Below are 13,747 nucleotides of genomic sequence, written 5' to 3' on the forward strand. Positions count from 1 at the left end.
TGCAAAGCAGAGATACAAAGCCGCGAGTTTTATTCAAGCCGAAGACGAGATGCTCGATCGAAACAAGTTCTAGTGTTTGCTGTCCTGTGCAGCAGCGTGCCTGCTGGGCACTGGATTGCTGGCGGCGTCGCCCGCGCCCAGCATGTCGTGCAGCAGCATTCGAGCTCGGAGTAGCAGGGCAGTCGGGGAGTCGAGAGCGGGCCTCACGTCGATGGAAAACGGCCAGCGGTTGCTCTCCGACGCAGCATCGTCGTAGTAAAAGTCGATCACATACCTCATCTCCCGCCCGCCCCGGTCCACGGTCCAGTCGTGGCGGTCAAACGGCTGGCCATAGCCAAGGAGCTTCTTCAAGCGCGCCTTTGGAGACAGGTCGTGGGGGCGGCCCCTGAAGTGGAGCAGCCGCGGCTCGTCCTTGGAAGACTCGGGGAACAAGCGCCCATACGCCTGCTCCCACTGCAGCAGCCTCGCCCAGGTGCCCTCGTTGACAGCGTTGTGCGTGGTCACAACAGCCGCCATGTCCTTCTCCGTCACGTCGTCCGCCTTGTTCTTCCTCACCAGGCTGTTGTAGAACATCTGCTGGGACGGGTACACCCACGTCTCGTCCGTGCCCGCCTTGGGGATGCTGGATACCTGGCGGAAGGTTGGCAGCTCCTCCTTCTGGCCCGGCGCTCGCCGCTGGTTGGGCTGCAGGGGCATGCTGTTGGCCGGATTCATCGCCTCCCATTGCCCGCCGTAGTACAAGTGCCGCGGCATCCTCCACACGTCCCTCTCCCTCCTCGCCTCCTCGTCGATCCGCCTCCCATAGACGTCGTACACATGCGGATGCTTGTAAGCAGCCCCTCTGCCGGAGGCGGGGCACTGGCCCTGTCCAGCGCTGCTGCAGGGCGGCGGCGCGGGCGGAGCGCCCGTCACGGGGCAATCGGCGGAAGGAAAGAACCTGTAGTAGAGATCGTGGACCCTCTCCGGGATGCTCTTCTCCATCTCTCGCTGCAAAGCCCTAAAAAGATTCTCCAGGAGTTAGGGCTCCTCCCCATTTTAACAGGCCATGAGCATCATCGACATGCTCGTCCGGGTGGACGCCATCTGCAAGAAGTTTGACAAGTATGATCCGTCCAAGCAGCACAAGGACCTCATTATCAACCCGGACGACCACTTCTTGCAGCTCTACACCACAATGGAGGCCGAGATCGAAGCTACCGTCAAGGTGCGCTCGCCATGCCCTCCCACCCTCCGTTGACTTGCACGCACAGAAAGCGAACGAGGCCGCCGAGGAAAAGAACAGAGCCGCTGTCGCCACCATGAATGCAGAGATACGACGGACCAAGGCAGCTCTGCGCGAAGAGATCCCGAAGCTCGAGAGGCTGGCCAAGAAGAAGGTGGAACAACCCAACCGTCTCTAATAACTCAACCATTCTCTGCTCCATTCCCACTCCGTCTTGCTCTCCTCAAGGTGAAAGCACTATCTCCGGAGGATCTTGCCGCCCGTCCAGACCTTGTTGTTGCCCTGGCAGCCAGAATCGATGACATCCCCGAAGGCACCATGATGGGGGCCAAGAAGAAGAAGAAGATCGACAAGTCACACATTGAGATCAAGATCGACTCTGCCGCCGCTGGTACATACTTGTGATCGATACGGACAACTCTAACCTCTGGAGCTGCAGACGAAGCTTTCAGCTCCGAGAGGTACGAACACACGGCGGAGTCAGCAGCCTACCAGGAAGAGTTTCAACACAGAAAGAACAAGCAGGTATCCTAAGCCTTTGTTGTCTCGGATGGTGCTTTGTAACTCTGTATACTTTGGAACCTCCAGGACCAAAACCTCGACATCATTTCGGAAGGCTTGTCGACGCTCAAAAACATGGCGGAAGATATCAGTGAGGTTCTGTGCTGCGCCCTGTCCCCACTAGTGTCATCTCAGAACCCGCATGCGCCTGTCTCAGGAGCTCGACAAGCAAGATCCCATGGTCGGCGAAATGGAAGAGAAGGTAAACGCTGCTATGTCCAGCGCAATGTCTAATTGGACCTGGATGGTTACTGTCAGTAGATTGATAAAGCAACGGGGGACCTGACCAAGAACAATGCGAGAATGAAAGAGGTGGTGTCGAAGGTAATCTCTTTCTCCTCTTTCTTTTGGTGACTCTGCTCATTTCCTCAGTTGACAGATCCGATCGGGAAGGAACTTCTGCATTGACGTTATACTGCTTTGCGTCCTCTTGGGCATAGCTGCCTATATCTACAAGTAAATACCAGCCTAGCAAAACTTCTTTGCACAGGACTGACACCGTCCATGACCAGGGTGCTCAAGAAATGATCATGTTTTGGGAGGTTGGCAATTTTTACATTTCTATTGGTTTGCTGGATTGCTCACGCTCTTCAATTTGGCCTCCACCAGTGCCAGTGTGGCGTCCATTCGCAAGATCCTCCTGTTCGACATCACTTTTATCAACATAGTGCAGAAGAAACGCCAGGATTTTTACTGGTGTAAATGACTGAGCCTTGTGTCACACGCGCTCGAGACCTTGTTGAGGAGCTCCACCGTGTTGATTATAAAGACATTCACCTGATACATCAGATTGTCACTGATTTCATTCACACTGCCTACCAGAAAGAGCGTCCGCTGGTCCACCTCGTGCTGCATCTCAATGAAATCCAAAGCCCTAGGTGAGCAAAACAGCTCTTACTTATTTCTTGTGCTACCACTGGAACTTGGCGGCCAGCAGCACCTCCTCGTACTGCTGCGCGGCGTGATCCCAGCTCAAGTCCTGCTTCATGCCCCTCAGCTGAATCCCCCTCCAGCTCTCCTTGTAGTCCCTGTACGTCCACATCGCATTCCCGATCGCATGCGTCATGGCCGACGCCTCCGCCCGATCAAACGTCCAGCCCAGCCCCGAGTTCGTGAAGGGATCAAAGGGCGTCACCGTGTCCCGGAGGCCCCCGACGGCATGCACCACGGGCACCGTGCCATACCTCATGGCGTAGAGCTGGTTGAGGCCGCACGGCTCGAAACGCGATGGCATGAGCAGGATGTCCACGCCGGCAGTGATCCGGTGCGCAGTCTTGACCGAGAATCCCACCCATCCACGCACCTTGTCCCGGTGCTTGGCCTCAAACGAGCGTAGTAGCTCCTCCAGGTCGGGCCTGCCCGTTCCCAGCAGCACCAACTGGACGTCGTGGCCCATCATCCACGGTATCGCCTCGGCGATGATGTCCACGCCCTTCTGGTAGTCGAGCCTCCCAATGAATCCCAGCAGCGGCACGTCGGGTCGCACCGGGAGTCCCAGCTCCTTTTGCAGCGCCGCCTTGCAAGCGGCTTTCCCAGTCTCGAGGCTCGCGCTGCTGTACTGCTTGTAGCCATCGCCGACGAGGCACTTGTCCACCTCGGGGTTCCACTCCGAGTCGTCAATGCCGTTAACCACGCCCTTGAGCTTCCACGAGTTCTCTCGCATCACGCTGTCCAGCCCCCAGCCGCCTTCCTGAGTCTGGCACTCCCAAGCGTAGCCATGGCTCACCGCAATCACTCGGTGTGCCGTGAGGATACCCGCCATGAAGATGTTCATGTGTTCCCCTCCGATTGGATCGTAGAGAGCAAACTTGTCCCGGAAGTGGTCTGGCAGCCCAAGCTTTCCGAAGTCACTCAGAGGCCCACGTCCCTGAATGCAGGACACCAAAGTTTACGAGGGATGTGCTAGAAAAGAAACAAAAGCACCTGATGCGCAATGTTGTGAATGACCAAGACAGAGCGCGTATACTGCATGAGCTGATTGTCACGGTAGTACGCCTGCAGGTAAACGGGCAGCAGAGCCGTGTGCCAGTCGTTTGCAATAAACACGAGGTTCCCATCCCCGTAGCAGACGCCACCGCAAGGGACATGCCACGGAATCTACAAGAAGCAAAGACCACCACTAGTACTCTCCACGTTTGCGAGTGCTATACTGACCTCAACAGCCGCTTTACACAGGAGAATCATGCGAGCCAGTACGTCCTGACAAAGATAAACAGCAAAACATGAGTCTTTCCAGTTTGCTACTCACATCCTGCTCACCTCCCTGGAGCCGCCATAGATGTCGTGACACCAGCCATGGAACACAGGCGAGTCCACAAACACAAAGTCCACACCATCGATGTAGGCATGAAAGTAGCCAACTTCCATGTCCTGAAAAAATCAGATTTTGTCTACGACAAGAGTGGATGACCAGCGAAATATTGTCACACCGTACCTGTCCAGCTACGTTATACACCTTTCGCACACCCGTCTCCCATGCTTCGACGTAATTCTTGTAACGAGGAGCGACAGCCTGCAACCATGGAACGCACAAGTCAGTCGGGAAGGCCGTCGAGATGAATACCGACCATAACACGGTGACCCCTCCGTGCCAACGCCTTTGGTAATGCCCCCACGACATCGCCAAGCCCACCTGTATATCCGTGCGTTAGTCGGCCGATCCAGGTGATCGAGGAAAAGCTCGAGCTTACCGGTCTTAGACCACGGTGCGCACTCGCACGCCACAATGACCACATTCATGACATTGGTTCCGGCCAGTGGCGGTGCCTCATCCAAAACTTTCTTCTGGATGGGTGATCCAGAGCCGGCTCTGGCCTCGTCCAAGCCGGAGCCAGGGGGACGAACCACCCGCGGTTCTGCCGGTACAAGTACCGAAGGTGAAGGTGCCGGGCTTGATTGAGGAGGCCGCATTGACTGCGGCGGCCAAGCACCGATTCCAGGTACACTTGCCGGACTGACTTCTCCATCGCTAGGCTCGAATGGACTGGAGTTTTCCTTCTCTTTCGTGGTACCAAACTCCTGCGTCAAGGTGTTGAGGAGCTTCTTTCGTTCGGTGACCTGCGAGAAAGCAGTGGAGTTGGCGAGAGAGATTGGCATACAAACAATGTAGCAAACTTTAGAAGAGGAGAATGGTTTGCCTGCCTGTTCAAGAAGCTCCTTTTGCAAAGCCAGTAGCCTCTGACCCTCGTCGACTGCTGCTCGCACGCTGGCATCCTCAGCATTTTGACCGGCTTCACCACCATTTCTATCCGCCGCTCTCACGATCCACAGCTTCCCAGACCTTGCCAGTCCATGGCCCCTCCAGCTCCAGCAGCGCAATGCAGCCCTGTCCACAGCGCCACAGCCACTCGCTGACGCTCCATCGTCCTCGCCGGGCGGGCGATTCCTCCTCTTCCAGTTGTGCGGCGAACAAGGAGAGGAGAAATGGCGGCGATCGGCTGCGACGCCGGCGGCAGCGGCAGCGGTGACAATGGGCACGACCACGGCCGAGGGTGCCATCCTCGATCTCTCACTCGCTCATCTCTCCGCCCGTGTGCTTTTGCCCTCGGCCCTCCATGGCCACACATGAGCTAGGTTTAGGGCTCGCTTCCTCCGCCATGGCGATTCGTACGAGCACAGGAATTCCCCAGCAGCTCGCCTGGCACGCATTTCACGCTTGCATCGTCAATGGCAAGAGCGCCACCTCGCTCCTGCATCGGGCACAGCAGCAGCAACGTCGGCGGACGAGGCGGGCCGTGCTCCTCCTTGTCCTGCCGCCAAGCTCCCGGAGATTTACAACGTTTTCCTCATGTAAGCGATAAGAAAATTTGCTCTTGCTTGGCAAACTCAAGCTTTGTCTAGGACGACACAGCCGCAACCAGCGTCGAGACGACGAGCAGCACACAGGAGCACGAGCACGAGCACGAGCACGAGCAGCCAGGAGTCAGTGGTGATGCCATCAGGAGAACGTTTCTCAACTTCTTCGCAGCTCGCGGCCATCAACTTTTGCCGGGCTCTTCCCTGGTTCCGGACGATCCCACGGTCTTGCTCACCATCGCGGGCATGCTGCAATTCAAGCCCATATTTCTTGGACAGGCAAGTACCGCTGGTGATTCCTTCCAGCCACACTTGACAATGTTCTACTCTCGCGCGCACAGGTGCCCAGACGATTTGCTTGCGCTGTCACGTCCCAGAAGTGCCTCCGGACAAACGACATTGAGAACGTCGGTCGGACAAGTCGACACCACACTTTCTTTGAGATGCTTGGCAACTTCAGCTTCGGGGATTACTTCAAGCACGACGCCATTCGATGGGCCTGGGAGCTCGCAACGTCAGAGTAAGATATAGGCCATTTGTCTTCATTGCTCTCATTCTTGCAATCCGTTGCGTAGATACAAGCTTCCTGCTGCTCGTGTATGGGTCAGCGTGTACAAGGATGACGATGAAGCCCTCGCCATATGGCGTGACCACGTAAGTGACACTGTCTTTCTCGCGTTTTAACCCAGGCAGTGAGTGCTATCTTCCAGGTAGGAATTCCAGAGGAACGTATAAAGAAGCTGGGAGAGGAAGATAATTTCTGGGCAAGCGGTCCAACGGGACCTTGTGGTCCTTGCTCCGAGATGTATTTCGACTTCCATCCAGAGAGAGGGACCGATGATGCGGTAATTAATCTTGCTTTCTAGTCTTGCGATCCATCCGTGCTGATATTGTATTTCCGCTTACCAGGATCTTGGAGATGATACAAGATTTTTGGAGTTTTACAACCTGGTGTTCATGCAGTATAACCGGAATGACGATGGGAAACTAGAACTTCTTAAGCAAAAGAATATCGATACTGGTCTTGGCCTCGAGCGCATGGCAAGAATACTGCAAAAGGTATCTGTCGTTATTTCTCTTGCCATTTTTCTTTATTCCTCTCATCATCTTTTCTTAGGTGCCAAATAACTACGAAACAGATCTCATCTATCCTATCATCCAACGTGCTTCTGAGCTGGCTGGAGTGAATTATACAGCTGCTGACGACCGGACTAAAACGTACCTCAAGGTAAGTCCAGCATCTTGCTCGATCCCGGCCTAAAGTTTTTGTGCGATACAGGTTATTGGTGATCACTCCCGAGCAGTGGTTTATCTCATTTCGGATGGAGTGACCCCTTCAAATATTGGCCGCGGATACATTGTGCGTCGCCTTATTCGAAGGATTGTTCGCATGGGACGGCTGCTAGGTATTCGGGGTGACGGTGAAGGGAATTCGGAAGGAACGTTCTTGCCTAGCCTTGCAAAAGTGGTCATTAGCATGAGTTCTAACGTGGACCCGGACGTGAAACAAAATGCGGGGCGTATTTTTGAAGAGCTGGAGAAGGAAGAGCTACGATTTGTTCAGACACTGGAAAGAGGAGAGAAGCTACTTTCTCAGAAGCTGGAGGAAGCCGCGGCTGCCTGCAGACGAGATGGAAGCACCAAGCCAGTTTTATCCGGGAAAGACGTGTTCATGCTCTATGACACTTACGGGTTTCCCGTGGAAATCACCGAAGAAGTTGCTGGAGAGAATGATGTCCAAGTTGACATGGCGGGCTTTGAGACTGAAATGGAGTATCAAAGGAGGCAATCTCAGGAAGCTCACAACGTGGTCAAGCTGTCAGCTGGAGGGACAGCCGCAGAGCTTACATCCTTGGTTGAGACTAAATTTGTTGGCTATACGACGCTCGAGTCTATTGCAGAAGTGCGGGCATTGATTGCTAGAGGAGGACTTGTTACGGAGGTTCGTGAAGGAGATGAAGTGGAGATCGTTTTGGATACAACTCCTTTCTATGCAGAGTCCGGTGGCCAAATTGGTGATAATGGACTGCTTGTCTGCCGGGGCGGTGAAACAGATTGCATCGTTCAGGTGAAAGATGTCCAGAAGCTCGGTAGCAACTTAATTATCCACAAGGGAATTGTTCAGCAAGGCACAATGGCTGTCGGGAATAACGTCCAAGCTCTTGTCGAATCTAGTTTGAGGAGGCGTGCACAGGTCGGTTTTTTTTCCTCGTTTTCTTTTGACAGACTCCTTTTTGGTCGTGTGTAGGCTCAACACACTGCAACTCACCTTCTCCAAGCAGCCTTGAAGAAGGTTTTGGGGTCCGAAACTTCCCAAGCTGGTTCATTGGTTGCATTCGACCGTTTGCGGTTTGATTTTACGCTGTCAAGAAAGATGGCAGAGGAGGAAGTTGTTCAAGTGGAAGCACTCGTAAACGAATGGATAAGCATGGCCGTTCCACTAGAATGGAAGGTGATGCCACTGGCAGAAGCAAAAAACAGCGGTGCTATTGCGATGTTTGGCGAGAAGTATGGAGAACAGGTACAGTAGTGTTTTCTGTGTCTCCAGCTCGGCTGAGTCCTAATACTTGCTTGCATTTCAGGTGAGAGTCGTTGATGTTCCAGGAATATCCAAGGAACTCTGTGGAGGCACTCATGTAAGCAACACAAGTGAGATCCGAGGCTTCAAAATCGTGCTGGTGGAAGGCATCGCATCAGGTGTCAAGAGAATAGAAGCAGTAGCCGGCAATGCTTTTATAGACCACATCTTCGCACGGGAGAATGCTCTAAGGCAAATATGCTCCTCACTCAAGGTATCATGCACGTTACTTCGTGTCACACTGACTTGCAAATGCTATTTAGGCCAAGCCAGAAGATCTCCCAGCCCGAATATCAGGCCTACAAGACGAACTCAAAGCTCTGAAAAGCGAAGCAACAAGCTTGAGAGCGAAAGTTGCCATTGCCGAAGCCGACGTGTTAACAGGCAGAGCTCTCCTAGTTGGTCCAGGAGGCGTAAGGTAGCAAAACAGTCTTCTTTTCTCAGGCTCTTGACACTTTGGTGTGCAGGATACTAGTTGGAGCTCTGGAAACTACCGACGTGGATTCACTTCGTGCAGCGGTAGAGCACTGTGTTGCACTTCACGGGGATCCCTCGGCAACTTTACTAGGAGCATGCACTGAGGATGGCAAAGTTAGCCTGGTTGCGGCCTTCAGCCCGAGTGTAGTAAAGCACGGGCTTAAAGCTGGAGCATTCGTGGGGTCTGTTGCCAAACTCTGTGGTGGAGGTGGAGGGGGTCGACCAGATTTTGCTCAGGCTGGAGGTAAGCTCCCAGACAAGCTTCCAGGTGCGATAGAAAAGGCGAAGGCTGACTTGTTAGACTTACTGGCGGGCTTTCAACTGCCGTGATATAGCACATACTTGTCTCTGCACCGTGTCAAAAACTGTATAAAATTGCTCACTTGAGAAGCTGCGCTTGTCGCAATTGATCTACAACACCTTTGGACTTCTCTCCTTTCTCAGTTCTTAGTACCTGCTCATTGACACGAGTATATCAAGAATAAAAGACACAAGAAAAACCTCCTTACCTTGTCAATGAGTCCATAATCAACAGCCTCGTCCGGGCTGAAGTACTTGGGACGACGGATGTCCTCCTCGATCTTGTCTGCAGGTTGGCCTGTATGCCTCTCTAAAAGCTCAACCTGGAGCCCAAAGGCTTCGTTAGTCACGTGATAGAAAAAAAGAAAAACATATCCATCCATCCTCTTACGTACCAAGTCTTTTTTCAAGTTGCGAACTTCTCTGCGTGCAATATCGATGTCAGTAGCCTGCCCCCGAAACTGTGCAATAGGCTGCCATGCTCAATCCAAATGGAAGGAATCAGTGCCTCCAGAAATAAAAGAAAAACGAAGAGAAAGCCGACCTCTTTGAGCATGATGGTGGTCGAAGGCAGCGCAGATCGATTTCCTTTTGCTCCAGCGGCTAGAAGCAACGCAGCCTCACCCCACGCATTCCCAACGCAGAGAGTGAATATCGGCGGCTTCACGTACCTGGGGACCAAAAGCTCCATGAGAAAAAAAAAAAAAAGACACAGACAATCACGCGAGACACTTACTGCATGGTGTCATACATTGCCAGCGCCTCCGTTTCATATCCCAACTTCTCTCCATCCTGACGAGCAAAGGAAACGAGTGAAGAATAACAGGAGGCATGGAAATACCTTGGTAGTGCCTGTCGAGTTGATGTACATGTAGATTGGTTTCTCGGGATCCACGAACTGCAAGTAGAGAAACTCTGCCATGATGAGCTCCGTGACTGCTGGAACAAGTGACATGCCCAGAAAGACAATCCTGTTGTGGAAGAGATAGGATGGGAGATCGGGGGGCGGCTGTGCCGACGCGTCCCCTCGGACAAAAGGAATCACCTGTAAGAGAGAGTGTGTCAATTCAGAGGAGAGAAAGGAGTATCACTACTGACCATGGTGACTACGCCTCTGCTACCGCGTTTCTTGGTAGAGGAGAGCAGCGGTGATGAGAGTGAGAGGCTCTGCCCAGCGAACAAGCAGCATCTACTTCCTCCTACAAGCGGCTGGAAGAGCTCAGTTCCCAAACTAAGCCTCTTCTTGCCGCCCGCCACTGCCCCTCCAAACCCATCCTTCCTACCGCTGCTGCTTCCACACACAAACCAATTGCGCTGGCCGAGACTTGACAAGCCCGCCATTGAGCTACAAACCCTCCTCGGTTTTCCTTCTCCACATTATACTAAGCCTTAAAACACCCTACGCCCAAAACTTTCCTAGACATGGTTTAGCTCCGCTTCGTCTTTCCATGACTCTTCACCTCGTCCATGATTCCCTGCGACAGCTCGTCCACGGTGTAGTTCTTTCCAAAAAAATTCACAAACTCCATTTTCGGGTCCATGAGATACCTGGTAGACAAGCAGAGGGGAAACAATCAGCTGGAAGACTAGCAAGCACCACTCACATTATGATGGAGTGATCCACCAGATAGTCATCGCCTTCGTCCCCAGTCTTCATGTAGTAGACCCGAAACGACTTTGCCACCTGCTTGATATCTTCGGGAGCTCCGGTTAATCCCACTAGCCTGGGATGAAACTCTGCACGCCACAAATGGATGAGAGCAAAAGACATAACTTGCGGTACCTTGCACGTATTCTTTCATCTGCTCCACCGAGTCGCGCTCTGGATCCACAGACACAAACAACGGGGCAATCTTCAAGCCAGATTTTTTATCTGCACAGGCCAGGAAGAAATTGTAACGCGTCAGAAGAGAACTACGTTCCTGGAGCGCTGAATATACCAACCTACAGCGTCGATCGCTTGCACCATCTTTTGCAGTTCGTCGGGACAGATGTCCGGGCATGATGTAAACCCGAAATACATGAGCGTCCAGTTCCCCAGGAAATCTTTCTCTGTCACCGTCTTGCCTTCGTGGTTGACGAGCTTGAATGGGCCTCCGATCGCTGCTTTCCCGACCGAGGGGCCATACTTTACGTCCATCTCCTTGTTCCTGATCGCTGCAAACAATACCAAAGAAAAGAAACGTCACTCACTTGCCGTCTCACAGCAATCACTTGACTCACCGTCCAGCGCTTTCTTCTTCTCTCGTTCAAACACGAACAGCAATGCTGCGGCTGTGGCTACCAGAAGGAAGAAACTTAGCCACGACACTGGCTGCTCCAAGAACAAAAAGTAAGCAAAGACGAAGATCGAAAGAAAAACTTACGTTGCGGCGAACGACTTTCGGCTCGCCAGAAACTGGTGTTTCGGTCTTAGCTTGCTTGGTTTCTTCCTCCTCTACTCCCTCGGCCAAAGGTTTCTCGGCAGTAGACGTAGCAGCAGCATCGGGCTGCCCAGCCGCCGCCGCCGCCGCTGACGTTGCCGTGGTCGTCGACATTCTTCTTTGGACGCCTTGAAAGCCCTGAGACAAGAAACAAATTCTAGCACACACGTTTGGAAAAGAAAGAGGAAATTCCACACCTGGAATGCTGCCGGCGTGCCTGGGAAGAAATCCACGAGCCGAGGCGCCAAGAGACGAGAGTGATGCGACTGGGGACTGAGAATGCGGCTCCTTCCAGTGACAAGAGCAGACGCCAGCAACCTCCGCCACGCACCCATCGTGCCCGCAAAAACCCCTCAAGAACCCTAATTCGCCCCCACTGCAGCGGAGAAGAGGTTTGCCATGAGGACGTAGGCCGGGGCGCTGTCTGGATCGGTCTCGAGCAGCTGGTTGCCGATCCGATTGGCGCGCTCCATGTCGCTGTCGTTCTTGCAAGCGGCCAGCGCGCTCCCTCTCGCCACCTCGTCCGGCGAGAAAGGCATGCTGCCCATGAGCTCCTCGCATTCTCCCAGCCTCCCCGAGCGGCCCAGCGCGTCCAGGATGCTCCAGTAGTGGCACTTGGACGGAGCGATGCCGTGATCCCCCACCATGGACGTGAAGCAGTAGCATGCAACGTCGACTTGGCCGGCGTGGCTGCAGCAGCCCAACACTGTCTTGAAGCAAATCTCGTCCGCCTCCACGCCCTCGAGCTCCAACTGCTGGAACGTCTGCATGGCCTGCTTGCTATGCCCGTTCTGGGCATATGCCGCCACCATGGCCGTCCAGCTGACCAGGTTGCGCTCGCTCACTGGCAAGCACCGGAATGCCCTGCTTGCTTCCTCCACCAGCCCATTCTGGCCGTAGAGAGAGATCATAGCGTTCCACGCCACAACGTCGCGAGCCTCCAGAGAATGGAAGACCCGGCGCGCCTCTGCCACAAGGTTCTTGTGCGCATAAGCAACGATCATCGCGGTGGAGGCAAGCAGCGTCCACTGTGGCATGCGATCGAACAAGATATTGGCCGACTCCACATCTCCGCAGTTCGCGTGCGCGGAAACGACAGCGTTCCACGACACCATTCTCCTCTCCGGCATTTTATGGAAGAGATCCAGAGCCTCATGCAGCTGCCCGTTCTCGGCATATGCTGTGACAATCGCGTTCCAGGACACCACATTCTGCTCGGGAATACTATCAAAAGTTTGCTTTGCAAGTGGCAAGTCGCCATTCTGTGCAAACGCAGCAGCCATAGAGTTCCACGACACCACGTCCCGCTCGGGCATCCTGTCAAACATGACCTTGGCATTCGCAACGAGTCCCTCGTTGGCATACCCTGTGAACAATGCGGTCCAAGTTACCACACTCCTCTCCTCCATACCATCAAACACGCGCTTGGCGTCGTCAATGCGGTTCTCTGCAATGTAACATCCAATCAATGCCGTCCACACAACGACGTCGCCTTGACCCGGAGGAATCGCCTCGATTATAGCTTTTATTTCACAAATATGCCCTGCCTGGGCATTCGCAGTCAAGACAGAAGTCACCGATGCCACGTCGTGCTGTGGCATCCGATGAAACGTCTGGACCGCTTCGCGCATACGTGCAGCGCGGATAAATGCAAGGAGCAGCGCGCCCCACGCAACGACGTTCCTGGATGGCATATTATCAAATGCCCACCTAGCCCCATCCAGATGCCCGTTCTGGGCACAAGCCGACAGCAGAATGCTCCACGAGAAGATGTTCTTGTTCCGGATTGCGTGGAACACCGCTGCGGCCTCCTCCATCCTCCCAAACGTTCCATACATCTGGACCAGCACATTGCACGCGAAAGTATCGTGTGGCAGCAGGTCTGAGGACGAGCCCGAGTGGAGCTCCGCGACATCGGCGGCGGTGGCGCAGCGCTTGAGCCGAGATGCAAGGCAACTGCGTTGGAGACGTGAATCTTCCCCTTCGTGTCCGGAGCGTACGAGGGCGATCTTCCTGGTGGCCTTGGCTGCTCTCCTCAGTAATCCCATGCATTTTTACGGAAGTATGTCGAATATGTCCTGCATCCTTGCAATCCTCAAAACCTCTTGAAAAGTGAAAATGGACATAGAGACTCATTCATAATGCTCCAGTTGCACTCCCAGATCTCATTCATGTGGGTGTAAGACCTGATGCGTCGATTTTCCAAAATGAAGCTGATAAAATCCGCGTATCGATTTGGAACTGGGTCTTGGCCAATCGATTTCGACTCCAGCACTGCCCCCAGCGCGATGGATCTGATGCAGGCGTATAGTTTACCCCTCAAGGCGGAAATATCCGTCGGCCCCTCTGATGCAGTGACAAACTCCAGCAGCTCGTCTTTTTTCACGTTCC

At 53.8% G+C, this 13,747-nt stretch overlaps 7 protein-coding genes across 7 annotated transcripts; 2 read left to right on the plus strand and 5 right to left on the minus strand.

Annotated features, from left to right (window-relative positions):
• Positions 1–69: 69 nt before the first annotated feature.
• On the minus strand, positions 70–981 carry LOC9640899 (probable cytochrome c-type heme lyase). Its single transcript, XM_002993294.2, has one exon. The coding sequence runs from the start codon at positions 979–981 to the stop codon at positions 70–72; it is 912 nt and encodes a 303-aa protein (XP_002993340.2).
• A 30-nt stretch (positions 982–1,011) lies between these two features.
• LOC9640900 (syntaxin-71) lies at positions 1,012–2,566 on the plus strand. Its single transcript, XM_024667032.1, has 9 exons — positions 1,012–1,204; positions 1,251–1,376; positions 1,451–1,613; positions 1,668–1,747; positions 1,811–1,879; positions 1,941–1,985; positions 2,045–2,107; positions 2,163–2,239; positions 2,296–2,566. The coding sequence occupies exons 1-9, from the start codon at positions 1,046–1,048 to the stop codon at positions 2,309–2,311; spliced, it is 798 nt and encodes a 265-aa protein (XP_024522800.1). The 5' UTR covers positions 1,012–1,045; the 3' UTR covers positions 2,312–2,566.
• On the minus strand, positions 2,523–5,314 carry LOC112343488 (soluble starch synthase 2-2, chloroplastic/amyloplastic-like). The gene is made up of 8 exons (XM_024667031.1): positions 4,925–5,314; positions 4,474–4,840; positions 4,351–4,415; positions 4,218–4,295; positions 4,043–4,153; positions 3,938–3,982; positions 3,707–3,880; positions 2,523–3,650 (listed from the first exon to the last, which is right to left on the minus strand). The coding sequence occupies exons 1-8, from the start codon at positions 5,279–5,281 to the stop codon at positions 2,694–2,696; spliced, it is 2,154 nt and encodes a 717-aa protein (XP_024522799.1). The 5' UTR covers positions 5,282–5,314; the 3' UTR covers positions 2,523–2,693.
• Positions 5,315–5,317: 3 nt separating this feature from the next.
• Positions 5,318–9,050, plus strand: LOC9640890 (alanine--tRNA ligase, chloroplastic/mitochondrial). Its single transcript, XM_024667028.1, has 12 exons — positions 5,318–5,572; positions 5,634–5,857; positions 5,920–6,098; positions 6,154–6,232; positions 6,289–6,423; positions 6,488–6,637; positions 6,696–6,806; positions 6,858–7,772; positions 7,827–8,099; positions 8,161–8,370; positions 8,420–8,574; positions 8,624–9,050. The coding sequence occupies exons 1-12, from the start codon at positions 5,338–5,340 to the stop codon at positions 8,961–8,963; spliced, it is 3,006 nt and encodes a 1,001-aa protein (XP_024522796.1). The 5' UTR covers positions 5,318–5,337; the 3' UTR covers positions 8,964–9,050.
• LOC9640891 (ATP-dependent Clp protease proteolytic subunit-related protein 4, chloroplastic) lies at positions 8,910–10,301 on the minus strand. Its single transcript, XM_002993295.2, has 7 exons — positions 10,032–10,301; positions 9,775–9,978; positions 9,670–9,725; positions 9,478–9,604; positions 9,329–9,406; positions 9,143–9,256; positions 8,910–9,087 (listed from the first exon to the last, which is right to left on the minus strand). The coding sequence occupies exons 1-7, from the start codon at positions 10,272–10,274 to the stop codon at positions 9,013–9,015; spliced, it is 897 nt and encodes a 298-aa protein (XP_002993341.2). The 5' UTR covers positions 10,275–10,301; the 3' UTR covers positions 8,910–9,012.
• LOC9640901 (protein SCO1 homolog 1, mitochondrial) lies at positions 10,259–11,743 on the minus strand. The gene is made up of 7 exons (XM_002993296.2): positions 11,554–11,743; positions 11,300–11,494; positions 11,157–11,247; positions 10,878–11,090; positions 10,717–10,806; positions 10,538–10,670; positions 10,259–10,481 (listed from the first exon to the last, which is right to left on the minus strand). The coding sequence occupies exons 1-7, from the start codon at positions 11,689–11,691 to the stop codon at positions 10,361–10,363; spliced, it is 981 nt and encodes a 326-aa protein (XP_002993342.2). The 5' UTR covers positions 11,692–11,743; the 3' UTR covers positions 10,259–10,360.
• Positions 11,719–13,404, minus strand: LOC9640902 (pentatricopeptide repeat-containing protein At4g02750). The gene has a single exon (XM_024667035.1). The coding sequence runs from the start codon at positions 13,402–13,404 to the stop codon at positions 11,719–11,721; it is 1,686 nt and encodes a 561-aa protein (XP_024522803.1).
• Positions 13,405–13,747: the final 343 nt, after the last annotated feature.

This window comes from Selaginella moellendorffii, unplaced genomic scaffold (genome assembly GCF_000143415.4).
Source record: "Selaginella moellendorffii unplaced genomic scaffold, v1.0 SELMOscaffold_153, whole genome shotgun sequence".
NCBI lineage: Eukaryota > Viridiplantae > Streptophyta > Lycopodiopsida > Selaginellales > Selaginellaceae > Selaginella > Selaginella moellendorffii.